Genomic DNA, 19,329 nt, shown 5'->3' with positions numbered 1-19,329 from the left:
AGAGAAATACAGAGCAGATAGGACAACTAGAAATAAACCCAACCATATGAATAATCATATTAAAGGGAAATGGACTAAAACACTATCTAAAAGGGAGAAAATATTGGATTGAATAAACAGCACAGGAAATAGCTACATGTCTAAATTAATATATGTTTAGACAACTATATATCAACTATATATCTTAAAGTGTTTTAAATATCATAAAGGTCATAAAAAAATCTTCCACCAGAGAAAGTGGAAAACTAGGCATTTTCAAATATGTCCAGATCATCCTGTTATCCTTAACAAAGCCTGCACTCATGGGAACTATTTTACCAGAGCCTAAGTGACCTGGGGGAAGGAAAAAACCCAACTCTGGCTCCCTCCAGCCTTCCTGTCTCATCTAAGGGGCAGACACTAAGCACCTGAGAAGGTCACAACCCAGAGACAGAGACTTGATAAAAGACTGAGACCTAATTAGAGGATTACAAAACACTTTCCCTTCCCTACAGTTTACTTACATATCAATAGGGCTCCTGTTTAATAAAGGGTAATACAAATAGAAGAACTTATTTCAAAATGAATCTCTAGGGAAACCCAAAGATAACAGGGGAGACAAAAGGATACTAGAGGAAATTTTAGTCTCTGACTAATCTTCAAATTATATTTGCCATTTTGTCACTCAAAATCTCTAATAGTGCCTCAGCTTCTCAATCTAGGTCCCATAAACATCTTAAGCACATATCTAAAACTTTACTTATTATCTTTCCTAGTGCCAAGCCCACTCACCCATTTCCTTACTACCCCACTCAGTACCTTAGTTAGGGTATAGGAATACATCCACACACCTAACATTCCACTGGATTCCAAATCCTATTGATTCTACAGAGCAATTCTGAGAGGGAAGCTGAATTCCCTCACGGAAAAATTAAAGAACTAATGCACCAGCCAGGCAAGTAACTTACTGGAACTAGAAGGTAATACCACATGTAATTAAGATAACCAAAGTTAGAAGTGTCAGCCACAGTTACAGGATACCACTGGATCACCTTTAAGTAATTATGCATGACTGCTCTGGGTCAGTAAAAAAAAAGATAAACCAGAAATAAGATTATTAAATTATAGACTTACATACACATAAACTTATTATAAACACACATTCCTAGTAAGAAATCGATGAGTATTTGTTGAATAAATGAATGGATATATTTTTAAAAAACACAATCTTGGTTATATAGTTTAAAGGGGAAAAGATGATAGAATATGTTATTGGCTCCTACTTTAATTCACTCAACCTTTCAAATCCATGATATGTGCATGCCATTACTGGCACATTTTACTAAGCATCTATCAGCTCTGCTACTTAATGCTTACAATGAAGTGAGAACTAAATAGGAACTGCAATAAGCATTAAAGAATAATAATTTTAAAAAAACCACAAGAAAGGCAGCAGGATTTTTATTTCTCTTGAGAGTACTTAATAAATATATAACCTTAATGTACTTTTCTTTTGTTTTTTGTTTTTTAGACAAGTTTATCTTGAGCAATTTTAAGTGTTTATTATCAGCAGTCACTTGTGTCTGCCTGAAAATATAGAGATCAGCAATAAATTCAGCAGAAGGACTGGTGCCAATAAAACGCTATTTGAATAAAGTAGAATTCTACCTGAAATGCATTTTGGTTTAGTTTTTTCCTCCACAGATTGTTATATCCTAGGTAACCATGTTACTTTAATCTTTTCAACCATTTCTATACTTAAGCATTCAACTCCAAAATTTATAAATTCCTCACTTGTGAACACAATATATAGCTTTAACTTACTATCCTGCATTATGGGATGGAGTTACCCTAGACTGTGATTGGCCCTCCCTAGAGGACATTGTTTCCTTTCCTAAAATGTCAAATTGTTAGCAAGAAGCTATCAATAGGAGAAAGCAAGTTTCAAGTGATTTACATCTTTGTGTACATAGAGATTCTCAAACGCGTTCCCAAGTGGCTTTTATTTACTCTCTACCAGCTGAAGTTAAACAGGTCTGTCCTAGGCAGAAAGGAAAACAGGGCACAACCCTGGGCTCTTGTACCCTTTTGATGACATCACCAACATGAAAGTAAACCAGAGTGAGCTAGAATGCCCCAGTTTTGTATCTACAATGCTGGGCCAGTGGAAGAGGCAGTATTCAAGGGAGAGACTGTACAGAGGGATGACGAAGCTCAAGCAGAAGAGCTTCTGACGGCTTAATGGATGATTTGTGCAAATTGGTATAGGAAAGTCTCATTATCTTATAATTAAATTTCATTTAGTCATTCCATTTATTTCTATATATACCTGGTAAATCAGAGAAGAGAAGAATGCACTCATTAAAGCCATTGGCCAAAAGCCGGTCCCGCAGCTGCTGAAGAATTGCTACTCCGATACAGAACGGGAAAGAGGAATTTCCAAGTAGCAAGGTATCCCAGAGGTGAAAAATTTTGTGCAGTGGAAATACATCTGTACAATGACAAAATATGAAGAAATTAATTACAATAAAAAACAAAATAAAAATTAAAACAATAACAAGCTGCTTTACTAGACATATGACCATTACCTTATGGTAAAAACTATTAAGAAAATGTACTATCAAACTGTTTTATAAAATGTTTGTTTGGCTTTGTAAATTTATTGCTTCCTTGGTCAAACACATGACATTTTCTAACCTTTATTATGAATGTTAGTGTAGTTGTCCCATCCAATATACTTCTTCCTAGAATTTTCTAGGTAGTTATATTATTCTCATAAGTTTATTCACCCGGCTGAACTTCAATATTGTTTCATTTCTATTATGTGCTCTAAATACTTTCTTTATTAAATTCACATCAAAAAATCCAATTAGCAATTTTCTATTTTTCACAATTTTTTTCATTTACTAATACTGTAAATATTTTCTAAGCCAATACATACAGATTTACTTTAAATACTGTATTTCACTTATCATGTGTGTATATTTAAGCAGAATGATCATTGTATTAACATTTGTAATTGGTAAAAGCATTACACATTTACATAATCTGTTTAATTTCTAAAGGAATTCTAGTTTAGGAAATAAGATAATTCATTATTAGAGAATCTGTAAAAAATTAAGCCTAATGTGGTTGTAAAAGTTGCCTTCCAAAACTTTATGTAAATCCTATAGTTAATATTGATTTCTTTTTCAATAGAAGGAAGAAATTTTATGAATGTCACAATATGTAAAATAGGTTTTCATTTAATACAATACTTGTTTATATTCAGCAGTCAGAACAATTAATTTTATTTTCTACCAGACTCTACTACATTAGAAATACATATGAATGATTATGTAATTAAATCTGCTGATACTACTGTAAATATACTGGAGAGGAATGGAGTTATTCTTTAGCTAACACAATAGCAAAAGGAAAGGGAAAATGATACTTACGAGTAAACATGGTAAGAAACCAAGGGATGGCATAGAGCTGTAAGTGGAAAACGAAAGGGGTAATGGGGACGGATGGATAAAGAGGAGATAAAAGAGATAATTAGAATGATTACTAATAAACTGAATGGTAAAGAAAGTTCTATATATTGGTCTACTACATTAATTAAAATAAAACAGAATGTAGATCACTATAATTATTTTTACATATATTCTAGTAAATAATGGTATCTATTACAAATGCTGCATATAACCCTTACGTTAAGGATTATTCAACATAATGCCTTCATTTCATCAAAGATACACTCAAGACCATGCCTAATCCAAACAGAACACTAGCATGCTAATTTCAAGGGTGTACTTTTCAGGTAGTACAAAAATATTCCTGAGATTTAAGTGGTCCTCATTGGTGTTGAATTACACTTACTATTTTTGAGAATTGATAAGATATTTAATAAATGCCCAAAATGTCTTATAAAAAGGTATTATAAAGCATATGCTTTCTGTTACAACTTTCTAAATGAATAGGAAGCTTCATAACAGACTGAAAGTAATAAGATCTAGGAATGAAATAATTTGGTTCTTTAGCTGAGTGGCAAATTTATTTTTCTAAGTTTATTGTCTAGGAATAAAAATAAATACATAAACACACACTTTCAATTAATTTTGTGAGATTATGGAAGTGAGAAATCATTTTTAATTCTAAAAGTAGAGTACAATCTTCTTTGTCAAAAGCAAGTATTTAAAATCAATAATAAGCTATTAAAAATCTGAAAAAGCTCTAATTTTACTTTCTGTGTCAATATAGGCTCCTATTAAACAAATATTTCTATGCAACCAATAGAGTTAAAATAAATATTTCACCACCTACCAATTATGAGTTTATGAGTACAGTTGCAATATGCCTTTGCATTGCACACAATTGAGTATTTATGCTTCCAAAATGCTAGTCGAGAACCATAAGTATAATGACATGCTACATTGATATCTAAGTACTGTATATGAAATAAAGCCCACTGCTCTCCACTAAATCATCATTTTTATATGTTAACACATAGAAATCCTTTCAAGTGACATCACAAGTGGGAGAACTGAGGAGTACAAAGATATGTGACTTCAATGTAAAGAGTATAGACTATAGAAAACAATAAAATTAACAAAATCCAAACTCTTCAGCATAATTTAAGTTTAAAAAAATAAAAAATTAGTTACATCACTAGTATTCAACTTAATTTCTTTTAAAGACATGACATAAATTACATTTCCCTCTACCCTTCTGATCAAAGCCAATTGTTTGCCATTAGGAGTCTTTCTGAATTACTTTCGCAACTAGCTAATAACTCATTTTCCCACATACTGAAGAGGGCACACATTTGAGGAAACTACATTTGAAAGACTCAGAGGGAAAACTCACCAGCCCCACATAAAGCCAGGAATAGTTCAGTTTATCACCAGCCAGGATAAAAAAGAAAATAAAACAAAACCCTGTAATTTAAGGTATCAGGGTACCTAATACCTAACAAAGCAAAATTCACAATGACAAGACTCCAAAAAAAAAAAAAAAAAAAAGAGTAATACAAAGCAGCAGGAAAAATGTTTTATAATGAGGACCAAAATCATTTAATCAAAATGGACACAGAACTGATATATTAAACATTAAAATATGTTTTATATCTGTATTCCATATATTCAAAGAGCTAAAGAATGATTGGACATATTGAGTAGAGACATAGCAGGTACAAAAAAAGAAATAAGTCAAAATTCTAGAAATGAAAAATAAAATGTTTGAGATTAAAAAAATACACTGAATGGGATTAATAGCAGATTAGACATCTCAGAAGAAAAGATTAGTGAACTTTAAGATAAAGCAATAGAACAAAGCAATAAAACAAAGAGGAGGAAAAAGTCCTGTGCATCAGTGAGTCTCCTTTGGAGACTACAAAGGAGAGAAGACAGGAGAGGGAACAAAAAGCATATTTGAGGAAATAATAGCTGAATATTTTTAGAAGTTGATGCGGGGGGGGGGGGGGGGGGGGAGGGAGGGGGGAGGGGGAGAGGAACATACACTAATAGATCCCAAAATTTTAAAAACCTGAAACACAAGAAACATGAATAAAACTTCACCAAGTCTCATTATACTCAAAGTTCTCAAAATGTAAGGAAAGAACCTTACAATTTTAGCCAGAGGGAAAAAGACATCAATGAGACTAATGTTTTTCATTGTTTTTGAAAACAGTGCATAACAAATGGCAGTGGAGCAAAAATTTTAAAGTATTAAAGACTCAAAACCTATCAACTTCGAATTGTATGCCCAGCAAAATATCTTTCAGAGACAAAGGTAAAATAAAGGTTCCTACACATAAATGGAAAGAATTCATCACCAGCAGTTCCGCACTACTAGAAATGCTGAAGAAAGTACTACTTCAGGCAGAAAGAAATGATATGAGATAAAAATCTGGATCTACATAGAAGAATGAAGAGATTCAGGAATTATAAATATGTGGTTAAATAAAAAATACTTTTATTTTAAATTATTTAAAAGTAATTGACTCGCCGAAACCGGTTTGGCTCAGTGGATAGAGCGTCGGCCTGCGGACGGAAAGGTCCCGGGTTCGATTCCGGTCAAGGGCATGTACCTTGGTTGCGGGCACATCCCCAGTAGGAAGTGCGCAGGAGGCAGCTGATGGATGTTTCTCTCTCATCCATGTTTCTGGCTCTCTCTCCCTCTCCTCTCTCTTCCTCTCTGTAAAAAATTAATAAAAGATATTTAAAAAAAAAAAAAGTAATTGACTCAAAGCAAAAACAATTTATTGTGGGGCTTATAACATACGGAAAAAAAAAATGTAGGACAACACCACAAATGCCAAGACAACTGTTGTAAGGTATTTACATTATATGTGAAATGGTGTAATATTACTTGAAAGCAGATTGTTGTAAGTTAAAGAAGTATAGTATAGACTAGAATTTCTTTACCCCACCATTATCCACATTTTGGGTTGGATAACTCTTTCTGGTCAAGGAGTGGAGTCACTGTGCTTTGCATTTTAAGATTTTTGCAGTAACCCAGCCTCTACCTACTAGATGCCAGTAGCACTTGTGCAGTTTTGTCAAAAATGTCTGCAGACATTGCCAATAAACCCTGGGGAGGCAAAACTGCCCCTGTTTGAGGACCACTGTGTAAATCCTAAAGAAACCAATAAGAAAACACAACAAAGAGTTATGGCTAATATGCCAACAAAGGAGATAAACAGAATCACAGAAAAAAATATCCAATTAATCCAAAGGCAGAGAAAATGAAAAAAGAACAAAGAACTGATGAACAAATAAAATAAAAACAGCCAAATGGCAGATTTAAAGAAAACAACATCAATAATCACATGGTTCTATGATGGTTAATTTTATATGTCAACCTGACTGGGCCACTGGGTGCCCAGATATTTAAACATTATCCTGGGTGTTTCTGGAAAAAGTCAACATGTGAGTCAGTAGACTGAGTAAAGCAGATTGTCCTCTCTAATGTGAGTAGGCCTATGCAATTTGCTGAACGTCTATGTAAAACAAAAGTCAGGGTTAGGGAGAATTCACACTCTCTGCCTAACTGATAGGAGTGAACAAAGCATAATTCTAGCCTGAAAGGTGCTTGCACTTCATTAAGAGCAGTAGTTGTTCATTAAATATTCTCTCAGTCCATTCCAATTAGGTTCTTGCCTCCACCTCACCACCAAAACTACTCTTATTTTGTACATGAAAGATTTGCTAAATCCAATGGCCAATTTTCATTCTCAATCTTCCAGCAGTTTGACATCCATCGTTGACTACCCTCATCTCCTCAAAACATACCCCGCAAGTCTGCTTCCAAGACATCTCATTCATCTACTTTTCAGTCTTCTTACCTTTCTGACTGTTCCTTCTCCATCTCATTTGTTAGTTCCTCTTCATCTCCCTGACAAATATTGGTGTGCCCATGTGCAGTGCTTGGACCTTGACTCGTTTTCTCCAAATTATTACATACAGTGTGAGAACTCCCGTATTTATAGCTCCATCCCAATTTCTCCCCTGAACAACAAACTCGTATGTCCAATCTCTATTTGTATGTCTAACAGAACAGAACAGAACATATCCCAAACTAAGCTCCTCGCACTTTTTCCATAATCTGCGCCTTCAAATATAGTCTTATCTCAATTAAGAGCAACTTTATTCTTCCAATTGCTCAGGCAAAAAAAATTCTGGAATCATTCTTGACTCTTCATTCTCCTACACTTCTACATTTGTTACCAGCAGTTATGTGGGCTCTACCTTCAAAATATATCCAGAATATGAAAACTTCTCACCACCCTGACTCCCAATTTCCTGATTTAAGCCACTATCATCTCTTGCTTATATTATTGACATTAGCCCAGGAGCAGTCCTCTAGATTCCATCCTTGCCCTCCTTAGGCTTCTCTGACCATAGCAGCCTGAATGATCTTTTTAAAGTGTTTAGATCAAAACATGCCACTCTTCTGCTCAATGGTGTCCAGTGGCTTTCTTGCCACTGACAAAAAAAGCCAAAGTCCTAACTCTGACCTATAGGACTCTATGTAATCTGACCCTCTCATTACCTCTTTGACTTCACCTCCTCCTTCACTGGGCTCCACTCACAGTCTCCTGGCTGCTCCTTCCATGTCCCTGGCATGCTTCCATCCCAGGGCTGTAGCACTTGCTGCTGCTTCTGCATGGACTACTCTTTTCCTCAGTTCAAGACATTTATTCAAAAGTCACCTTTTCTGTAAGACTTTCCTAGGTACCATACTTAAAATTCAGTTCTTCCATGTGAGTACTTAACATCCATGTATTTGTTTTAGTTTATTTCCCCCTCTATTTAAACTTACCACTATCTAACATATCACATAGTATATTTATCTTCTTTATTGTCTGTCCCCCACTAGATTATGAGGGTAGAGATTATGTCTGGTTTTTTTTTTAATGATGTACCCAAGGTCTAGGAAAATGCCTGGTACATACATAATAGGCACTCAAATATTTGTTGAAACAATGAATGAAACCCTATATAATAAAGAAGTAATATGCAAATTGACCATCACTCCAACACACAATATGGCTGCCCCCATGTGGACACAAGATGGCCACCTCAAGATGGCCGGCAGGGGAAGGCAGTTGTGGGCCGATCAAGCCAGCAGGGGAGGGCAGTTAGGGGCAATTGGGCCAGCAGGGGAGCAGTTAGGCATTGATCAGGCTGGCAGGCAGAAGCGGTTAGGGGCAATCAGGCAGGCAGGCAGGCAAGTGGTTGGGAGCCAACAGTCCTCGATTGTGAGAAGGATGTCTGACTGCCTGTTTAGAGGTCCCAGATTGGAGAGGGTGCAGGCTGGGCTGAGAGACACCCCCCCGCCCCATGCACGAATTTCATGCACCGGGCCTCTAGTATATAATAAAGATAACCAAAAGGGATAAATTAAAAGTTCCAAATAATCATGAAATTATAAATTTTCTTGAGGAATTTTCAATAAGTATCAAATAATGAGAAAAGTAGCAAATCTCCCTTGGTCAACACATTTAAAAAATCCTTTATTAGTCAAAAGTATTGAAAAAAAACTTGAAATTTTAAATTATATGCCTATGTTTTGACAATAATTATAAAAAGAATTATTAAAAGTAAGAGAAATGAGGTTCTGGCCAGGTAGCTCAATTGGTTATTGAGTGTCATCCCAATACACCAAGGTTGAGGGTTTGATCCCCAGTCAGGGCACATACAAGAATCAATCAATAAATGCATACATAAGTGGGACAAATCCATGTTTCTCTCTCTCACACATCAATAAAAAATAAAAGAATAAGTAAAATGAAGCATATTTAATATTTGAAAAGTAATAATTCAAGTTGAATTAATTTCTTAAATATAATATATAACAACTCCTTGATGCTTAGCAACAAGTCACCTCTTACCAACTAAATTACAGTGAGATAAATACATAGGTAATATATTCTGTGAGGTTGTAATGCCTGTTATTTATTCTTTCTATATTTCTTTATTTTATTTTTAAATTCTCTATTGTTTAAAGTATTACATATAGTGTTACATATGTCTCCTTTTCTCCTACTGACCTCTCCCTAGCCATCCCTACCCCCCTATATATTTTTTTATTTTTAAGATTGAAACAATCTTAACTGATATTTTCATTTTAAAGAATTTCTTAAAATATTAGTTATATCTCCATAATACAGTCTGATACACACAAAAACCTCCAGCAAAATAAGATAATATTGAATACTAGGCTGGTTCAGGTTTTAATTTTTAAAATAACAAATAATAAGATTTTTATTGCAAATACAAAAATATATAAAATCAGTCTTATCAAGTTAGAGACATTAGCTATTTTCTGACTTCAAGTTGGAAACTGAAACTCAGTGAAAAGAAATCACACATGCATTGACTATTTTCTCTAGATTATAAAATTATATACGCTTGCTAGTTTGCTAAAAGAGTCAGCTGAGTAAATACTGCCCCCTAGCAATATCAAGAAAGAATAGTGATATTTAGCATTTCATGATGTCTTTTCCATATGAGCTGGTAATAGCAAAATCTTAAATATCATAGAAAAAAAAAAGGCCAGAGGCTCATTAATTTGATTTTGAAGAGCAGAAAATTGTGGCTCAAAAATTATAAATGTGTAAGAATGAAAGATTTAGACAAAATATTTCTTATAAACTCTGTATGAATGTTAAAAAAATTTTTTTGTTGTTTTGTTTAAAATTTTACATATGTCTCCTTTTTCCACAATTGACCCCCCCCCAGCCATTCCCACCCCGGGCAAGCCCACACCGTCCCAGTGTCAGTGTCCATTGGTTATGCTAATATGCATGCATACAAGTCCTTTAGTTGCTCTCTAACCACCCCCTCTCCTACCATTTGTCTCTAGATCAGGGGTCCTCAAACTACGGCCCGCGGGCCACATGCGGCCCGCCGAGGACATTTATCCAGCCTGCCGGGTGCCGCTGCCTGTCCTCCTTAGCAGCCGACTCGTCCCGCAGTGCGCATAGGAATTTGTTCATAGTTTTTTTTTTTAAACTATAGTCCGGCCCTCTAACAGTCTGAGGGACAGTGAACTGGCCCCCTGTTTAAAAAGTTTGAGGACCCCTGCTCTAGATCAATCTATTCTTATTCATCAAATTATGTTCATCATTTTATCCCACATATGAGTGAGAACATGTGATATTTATCTTTCTCCGACTGGCTTATTTCACTTAGCATAATGCTCTCCAGTTCCATCCATATTGTTGTAAATGGTAAAATTCCTTCTTTTTTATAGAGGCATAGTATTCCATTGTGTAGATGTACCACAGTTTTTTAATCCACTCATCTGCTGATGGGCACTTAGGCTGTTTCCAAATCTTAGCTATTGTAAATTGTGCTGCTATGAACATAGGGGTGCATATATCCTTTCTGATTGGTATTTCTGGTTTCTTGGGATATATTCCTAGAAGTGGGATTACTGGGTCAAATGGGAGTTCCATTTTTAACTTTTTGAGGAAACTCCATACTGTTTTCCACAGTTGCTGCACCAGTCTGCATTCCCACCAGCAGTGCATGAAGGTTCCTTTTTCTCCACATCCTCCCAGCACTTGTCATTTGTTGATGATAGCCATTTTGACAGGTGTGAGATGGTATCTCTGTATGAATCTTTTGTCAAATGGTTTTTTATTCACAAACATATTACATGTTCTTTCTATACATAATATTACAAAATTATTAAAAAGGGGGAGGTCCTTCTAATCTATCTTCTTATGAACATACTAGACTATATTTTATGTCTACCTCATCAGAAATATTTTTATATTTAAATTACTATAAGCCACATATTGACCATTAGTTTGATGCCTTGCAATAATTCCCTGCATTAGGGAAATGTACGTCTAGCCATTCAAGAAAAGTATGCCTAAAAGCTGACAAGTTTTCAAAGCAGTAGAGATCATCATATGTTTTCTTGAAACTTTGAAGCTCTGGAAATTGTGATCTTGTAGTTACATATCTCTTTGAATATTTAAAATGGTTGTGAAGATTAGCTAATGGATCTGAAACATCTGGCAGAGGATGTGGCATATGACACCAGTATAGAAATTACAATGATCATTCTTAATAACAATCCAGAAGCTTCTGTAATTGGAAAGTATTTTAATACCCTAAAGTTCTGAGATAGCCTTATGTAGCCATCTCACAAAAGATACACAAGCTTTGTTAGAAAAAGGAGGGTGGGAGTGGAAGGTAAAAAAAAGGGGGGGGGGAATCCTCAGCACTGGGGATTGTAGATATTATTTTACAGGTTGAGGTAAACTCATTTAAAGGTAGGCATAGCCAAGGAAGCTAAATTGTTCACAGTCCTGCTGGCTCTCAGAATCAACATCCCTCCATTCCATTTCAGCTACTGTGAGTTCACAAAATTACAAATATTCTTACATAAAATCGTTTTCTTCTACTTTACAAATTCTATAAGATTCTTTATTTTGTGTATATTTGACTATATTCAATTATTCCCAACTATGCTAAAGAAGACTAAAATAATAAAAATAGAATAATGATAGAATTGCATAGAAGGATGGTACAGTGTTAAAAATAAATCATCACTATTATACCATATTTTATTTTTCTTATTGTACTATCCAAAGTATTACATCATCTTTCAAAAAGATACAAAAGATATGTGAAGACACCATTACTGTCTATTTTTTTCGTTTAAAGATTTTAATAAATACAGTTGAGAATTCGGAATTTTCCATTTTCCACCATTACTAGAAAAGAGAAGAACATTGACGGAGGACGTTTCACAATTATTAGACCAATCAGAAGATTGGTAGTAGTAATCTAGAGTCTAGTGAAATGGTAATGTTGGTCACATTAGTGACATTTCAGAGTGTGAATGCTCAGATGATGGTATCTTAGATGAATTTCCTCAAACACAAGAATCAAAGTAAACAAATTTGAAATTCAATGGGAAAGACCTCATCACACAGTGTTTTGGAAGATAAACCTGAACCATCCTATTTTGCTAAACAGATATGTGAGAGTAATTTTGAAATGATATTTCTATAACAAAATGTGATACAATTCAAGTGGACAAATGCCAAAGGTAGGTGTGTTTACAAAGTGATTAGAAGAAAGCAGATGAATAAAAAGAAAAACAAATAATTAGATTTATCTAATTTGTGTTCCTAAATCTAAAAATGAAAATATTTTATACTTATGGGACAAAACGCCATTTTCAACAAAGTTATGAGCCCTGTAAATGTTTTGTTTTGATAATTATGCTTTGACCATGTAAGTATAAGAAGAACCACAAATAAGCCAAACCTATTAGGGGTGCATTTGAAATCTGGATCAGGCTTTACAAGATGGATGTGCTCCAGGTTTATGCATGACAGATGAAAAGTATCAAAGAATACTGCACATCTCTTATATATATATTTTCAAAAACAGGAATATATGGAATAAAATTTTGGGTTTGCTATGTTGAAATTCTTTTAAAAATATATTTTTTATTGATTTCAGAGAGGAATGGAGATGGAAAGAGAGACAGAAACATTAATGATGACAGAGAATCATTGATGAGCCTGTAACCTGTGCCCTTGACCGGAATCAAACCCGGGACCCTTCAGTCCTCAGGCTGACGCTCTATCCACTGAGCCAAACCAGCTAGGGCTGAAATTCTTACTAAAAATTTTAAGTACATTATTTTTACTTTGCTTTGTCCTACTTCTACAAATTATTAAAAAATGACTTAAATATAAAAAAAAATAATTTAAAAGGTCCATTGGACCCAGAAGGTAAATGGTTAATTTTCTTTTTCCTTATATCAAAGATTATATTAGTTACACCTTTTGCAAATAATTATTTCCTTAATACCGAAAAAGTTTTTAAAAATAAGTTAAATGCATGAATATTTCTTCCTTTTTTATTCTTACCAGATTTGCAATTTTGAATAAAAAAACTATAAAATAGAAATTAATAATAAAATCACTTGGACCATTTAATGGTTATGAGATCCACACAATCATTCTTGGGAAGGATTAGTTACACTTCCAGAGTACCTTTGAATTATCTCATTGAGTACAATAAAAACTTTCCAAAAATTTCAAACAAAATTGATTAACTTTGCATAAAAGACTATAAAAGATGTAACTTTCTAGGAGATAGAAAAGTACCTTAAAAACAAGCAAATAAAAAAGGTTAAAATTTAAAGTGGTGAGTGGCAATGTCACCAACTCAGACAAACAAAGAAGTCTTTATTGTTATTAGTACCATGTCTCCTCTGGCAAAGTATTCATTAACTGAGGCAGCAAAATAAGATATCCATTATAGCCTGTGATATAATGTTTTTCTAAATGCAAATCATCCTATATAATAAAAGGCTAATATGCAAATTGACTGAATGGCAGAACAACCGGTCGCTAGGACGCGCACTGACAATCAGGGGGCAGACGCTCAATGCAGGAGTTTCCCCCTGATGGTCAGTGCGCTCCCACAGGGGGAGCGCCACTCAGCCAGAAGCCCTGAGCTGGGATCATGGGTGGTGAGCGCAGCGGCGGAGCCTCTCCCGCCTCCGCAGCAGCTCTAAGGAGCAGAGAGCCCAAGCGGCAAGGAGCAGTGAGCAGGAGGGCGGTATGGATCGAGGGGTCCCAAACTGTGAGAGGAATGTGTGCCTGCTGGCTTAGGCCCGATCCCTAAGCCGGCAGGCATACATCCCCCAAGGGGTCTGGGACCCCTTGTGCTTTTTTTTTTTTTTTTAATATATTTTATTGATTTTTTTCAGAGACGAAGAGAGAGGGTTAGAGTTAGAAACATCAATGAGAGAGAATTATTAATTGGATGCCTCCTGCACACCAGCTACTGGGGATGTGTCCGTAACCAAAGTACATGCCCTTGACTGGAATCGAACCTGGGACCCTTCAGTCTGCAGGCCGACGCTCTATCCGCTGAGCAAAACCGATTAGGGCACCCCTTGCTCTTTACCGCCCGCCTGATTGCTCCTTACCACTCGGCTTGCTGCTCCGATCGGGCCTAAGATGGCAGGCAGACATCTTCCCAGGAGTCCCGGACTGCGAGAGGGTACAGGCCGGGCTGAGGGGACACCCCCCCCACCCCGTCAGTGCACGGATTTTGTGCACTGGGCCTCTAGTACTAATATAACCAAAGAAATAGTGCAAATTATCAGATGCTAACAAGTAAAAAACCACCAATAATGGTTAATCCTTAACACTCACTGTGTATCTGGAACTCTGTTTAACAGGTTATATGCATTATCTCATTTAATCATCACAACAATCTTATGAGGTAAGGTTTATTATAATAAATACTAACAATAAGAGGACTGTGCATAACAGAAACTAACTTAAGTATTTAGCCTAGTAAGTTGACATGTCAGGATTGGAACTCTTGCTCATTTGACACCAGCATCTGAGTACTATATCTCTATACCTGCTTTCTCAAATCCTAGTCACAGATCCCTGGAGACCCTCTGGACTCTTCAGGAGTACATGAACTAAAAGCTACCTTAGTAAAAATACTAAGATATTTTCACTCTTTTTTACTGTATTAACATTTGAGTTAATGGTGCAAAATCTCTAGTGGATAAAACTGCTGGCAACTTACCACAAATCAAGGTAGCAGCACTAAAGTATAACAGTCATATCCTTGTGAAGAAGTAAAACATATTCATCTAATTAATATCTTTTTAATGTTTCATGAGACAAAGTGTGAAGTGTGCATAAAGCACCTGTGCTGTATACTGAATGAAGCACAATAGTTTTCTTGAGAAATAGCACCTGGACAATTGTTTGAGCTATGAATCAGTGTAGGTGCTTTAAAAAAAATAGCATTTTTTTATTTGAAAGAATGACATATAAACAATGATTTTTTTTCATACTTGGATAATTGGCAGACATTTCTAAAAAAATGAATGAAGTGAGCCTGTTACTTTAAGAAAAATTTCTAGTTGTTAAATGAACATTGAAATTTTAGAAAACTTGTATCTGCCCCTCTGAGCTTGGCAGCCCCCCAAAACTTAATGACTTTTTGGATGAGATCAGTGGTGATATTAATGAATGTGATTTTTAAAAATATTATACACTAGAGGCCCAATGCACAAAATTCGTGCATGGGGGGTGTCCCTCAGCCCAGCCTGCACCCTCTCCAATCTGGGACCCCTCTCACAATCTGGGACTGCTGGCTCCCAACCGCTCGCCTGTCTGCCTGCCTGATTGCCCGTAACCACTTCTGCGTACCAGCCTGATTACCCCCTAACAACTCCCTTGCCAGCCTGATCAATGCCTAACTGCCACCCTGCCAGCCCGATTGCCCCTAACTGCCCTCCCCTGCCAGCCTGGTCACCCTTAACTGTCCTCCCCTGCAGGCCTGGTGCCCCCAACTGCCCTCACCTGCTGGTCCAGTCACCCCTAAATGCCCTGCCTTGCCAGCCTGGTCACCTCTAACTGCCCTCCCCTGCTGGCCTGGTCACCCCTAACTGCCCTCCCTGATGGCCTGGTTGCCCCTAACTGCCCTCCCCTGCAGGCCCAATTGCCCCTAACTGCCCTCCCTTGCCAGCCTGGTCACCCCTAACTGCCCTCCCCTGCTGGCCTGATCCCTCCCAACTGCCCTCCCCTGCAGGCCTGGTCCCCCCCAACTGCCCTCCTCTGCCAGCCCAGTCACACCTAACTGCCCTCCCTTGCAGGCCTGATCGCCCCCAACTGCCCTCCCTCGCAGGCCTGGTCCCTCCCTACTGCCCTCCCCTGCTGGCCATCTTGTGTGTTGGAGTGACGGTCAATTTGCATATTAGGCTTTTATTATATAGGATATGTTTCATAATTGAAAGATCTATTGTAAGAAAGAGAGCTCAACAAGCCATACATATTCAAGGGCCTTGAAGTATCTAAGGTTAGTAGAATGGGGTTAAGACTACTGTCAGGGTCACTCTAGCAGCAGCCAGACAAAAGGACACATCCTGGCACTCTTCAGATGAGGTAGGACAGATTAGTAGGGACCCTTGTTATGAAAGATTCTAAATAAGGTGCACTTTCCTAATTTATCCTGTAACCACATCTAAAAAGCTCATTATCAGTAGTTTAAAATGTAAAATTTCTTTATGTAACAATAACATGAAGGCCAGGAATAAATGAACAAATGTGTAAACAAAGCTAACAATAAGTACATAAATATTTCTGAGCACTCCTTTTACATTGTCCGTTAGCACAGATTCAGCTGAATATAATTTTGAAAATGACAATGGTCGGCTTTTAAGGAAGGAGAAAATCAGTAGTAGTATAGACATCCATTAAGCCCTAATTGGTTTGACTCAGTGGATAGCGTGTCGGCCTATGGACTGAAGGGTCCCAGGTTCAATTCCGGTCAAGGGCACATGCCCGGGTTGCAGGCTCGATCCCCAGTAGGGGGCATGCAGGAGGCAGTCTGTCAATGATTCTCTCTCATCATTGATGTTTCTATCTCCCTCTCCCTCTCCCTTCCTTTCTGAAATCAATAAAAATATATTAAAAAAAAAAGATTGCAGTTAAGTAAAAATGATTATCCCAGCCTATTTGCTTACCACTGAATTTATTTGCTTTATCTTTACGAATGATAATTGGTTCAAAAGCACATAGAATACTGAGAAACAGCCCTTATCATTTCTCTTAAGGGCCACCTGACAACTTTTCAAAATTTACAAGTTTAATGCTATTCATAGCATTTCAGGAAAACAGTATCTTTGAAAATGAAGAAGCATACTTTCCTGTTCTCATCTCAAAGGCCTGGTATATTTTCAGAGGCAGAAGCATACACCAAGACAAAAATGATAAAAATCAGCCTGGCCTCAACTTTGCCAAATATAGATTATTCACCCTATTTATATGTAAATCACATAACTATCATGACATATAAAATCGAAGCATCACATCAGTGCACAATATCCCTAACTATTCAGGCTTCAGCAGTGCTCAGCACTCAGAGCTCTGTGAAATGGAAAGAAGCCAGAAATCACAATCTTTCCTGCAATGGGAGCCTGCATTTCAATGATGGAAGACTAATGAAGGCTTACTTTGAGAGGATTAGTTATTGAGCAGGAAACTCAGTTTGGGATCATATTACCCTTTCCCTTAATGAATCATTTGTATTGTTAAAGGTACAGAAAAGTCCCCCTAAACAATTATTTTAAATGTAAAACAATGAAGACAATAATTCCAGGGGGAAAAAGGAAACACTGCACATATAAACTAATAAAATGCAACTAAAAATAAGTGATTACAAGAGTAAGAAACATGTTAGAAAAGTCCACCATTTCATCACACCCCTTACATACTATTAACTGTCAACAATCTCTATATTTAAAATATCAAACCCCTCCAAAAACTAACATCAAGTCTGTTTTCAAAATTAAATTTAAAAATAGTTTTAATATTTTCATATTATCTACTGATAAGAAACAGGTCAACAAAACACAATAAAACAAACAAAAATCAGGATAAAAGATTTCAAAAACAATCTTCTTATTACCAATTTAATGTTCGTTGTTAACTACCTTTCATTTGCCCATTCTCTCTGACAAGAGAATAGTTGCAGAAAGGGAATTTTCTCCAACTTAAGATATACACTCTGTCCCTTCATTTCTTTTTGTTTATTCTAGAATTCTCAATAGTGACAGAACCATTCCCTAAAGGGTGTTTGGAAATACATGTAGAGTCATTTTTCAGAAATAGGTGTAAGCATTTCATTGTTACATGATTAGGGGAGTGCTACAGACAATCAGTGTCTGGGGCCCAGGAAAGCACAGCATTTGCCACATTCTCCTGTCCCACATGACTTAGTAATGTCTCATAAGACTAATCATACTACATATTAAAATCAATATTACTTTCATAATAATACTGGTATTGAAGCATTTTTACAAGAAGTTATACAAATATGTCCCAGTAATTATAGGAGGGGATCATAGCAGAGAGGGAAGCATGAATAGAATAATGATATTCTATAAAAATTATTAAATTATTAGATGATTAACTCACCCTGCACATTTAACAAACTTCACTGTACTCAGCTACCCAGATTTAACAATGTTTTGCCACAACTGCTTCAAAAAAATTTAAATCAAGTAATATATTATCAATAGAATGGAAGGCTCCTTTGTACCACTCTTCTATTGAAATTCTCTCTTTTCAAAATGTGTTGTACTTTGTATGAATTCTGCAAGAATTCCTTCCTAGATGGAAATTATAAAAATGACATTCCACATTCAGGTATTTCAGTCAATCTAGAATTTATTTTTATGTATGGTGTGGGGTTGAGCTTTGATTCCCATCTCCTCTCCAAATAGCTACCTAATTTTATCAGGCTATTTATTCAATAATCCTTTCTTTCCTAATTGATTAATAGATCCCTCTCTGTCACATACAAAATTTTATATATTAGGGGGTCTATTTTGTGTTTTCTTTTCTGTTTTACTGGTTTATATTAATATCATAGTATTTATTTTCTTTTGGTTACCATTTGCCTGACATTTTCCTTATTTTTTTGGCCAATATCTTTAAGTTTTTATCTTTTATGAATAGCATATACGAGGTATACGGGTTAATAATGTGGATTTTGTAATCAAAGAAAACACAATTTCAAGAGAAATATCAAAAGTGCTTTATTCAAAATAATGTCCATTGCTAGCTACACATTTCCCCCATCTTTCAGGTAATTTGTGGATATTGTCCCAATAGAACTTTTCTTGTTTTGAGGCAAACCATTCAGAGACCCAATTTTCCAATTCTTTGTACGTTTTGAAGTACTGCTCAGAAAGTGTGTGTGCCATCGATCGGAACAACTGGTAATCTGAAGGAGCAAGGTCTGGTGAATATAGCGGGTGTGTTAATACTTCCCAGGCAAGATCTTTTAA

General features: G+C 36.1%; 1 protein-coding gene across 1 annotated transcript in view; it reads right to left on the bottom strand.

Annotated features, from left to right (window-relative positions):
- Positions 1 to 19,329, bottom strand: part of TBCK (TBC1 domain containing kinase) — a 205,610-nt gene that overhangs the window by 68,776 nt on the left and 117,505 nt on the right. Inside the window, exons 21-22 of the mRNA XM_080650862.1 lie at positions 3,417 to 3,453; positions 2,309 to 2,470 (exon numbers count right to left, since the gene is read on the bottom strand). Of these exons, the coding sequence (XP_080506988.1) occupies positions 2,309 to 2,470; positions 3,417 to 3,453 (199 nt within the window). The remainder of the gene's footprint in view (positions 1 to 2,308; positions 2,471 to 3,416; positions 3,454 to 19,329) is intronic.

The sequence above is a fragment of the Plecotus auritus genome (assembly GCF_963455305.1).
Source record: "Plecotus auritus genome assembly, chromosome: 1".
Lineage (NCBI taxonomy): Eukaryota > Metazoa > Chordata > Mammalia > Chiroptera > Vespertilionidae > Plecotus > Plecotus auritus.
This window is presented reverse-complemented; position numbering and strand designations above follow the sequence as displayed.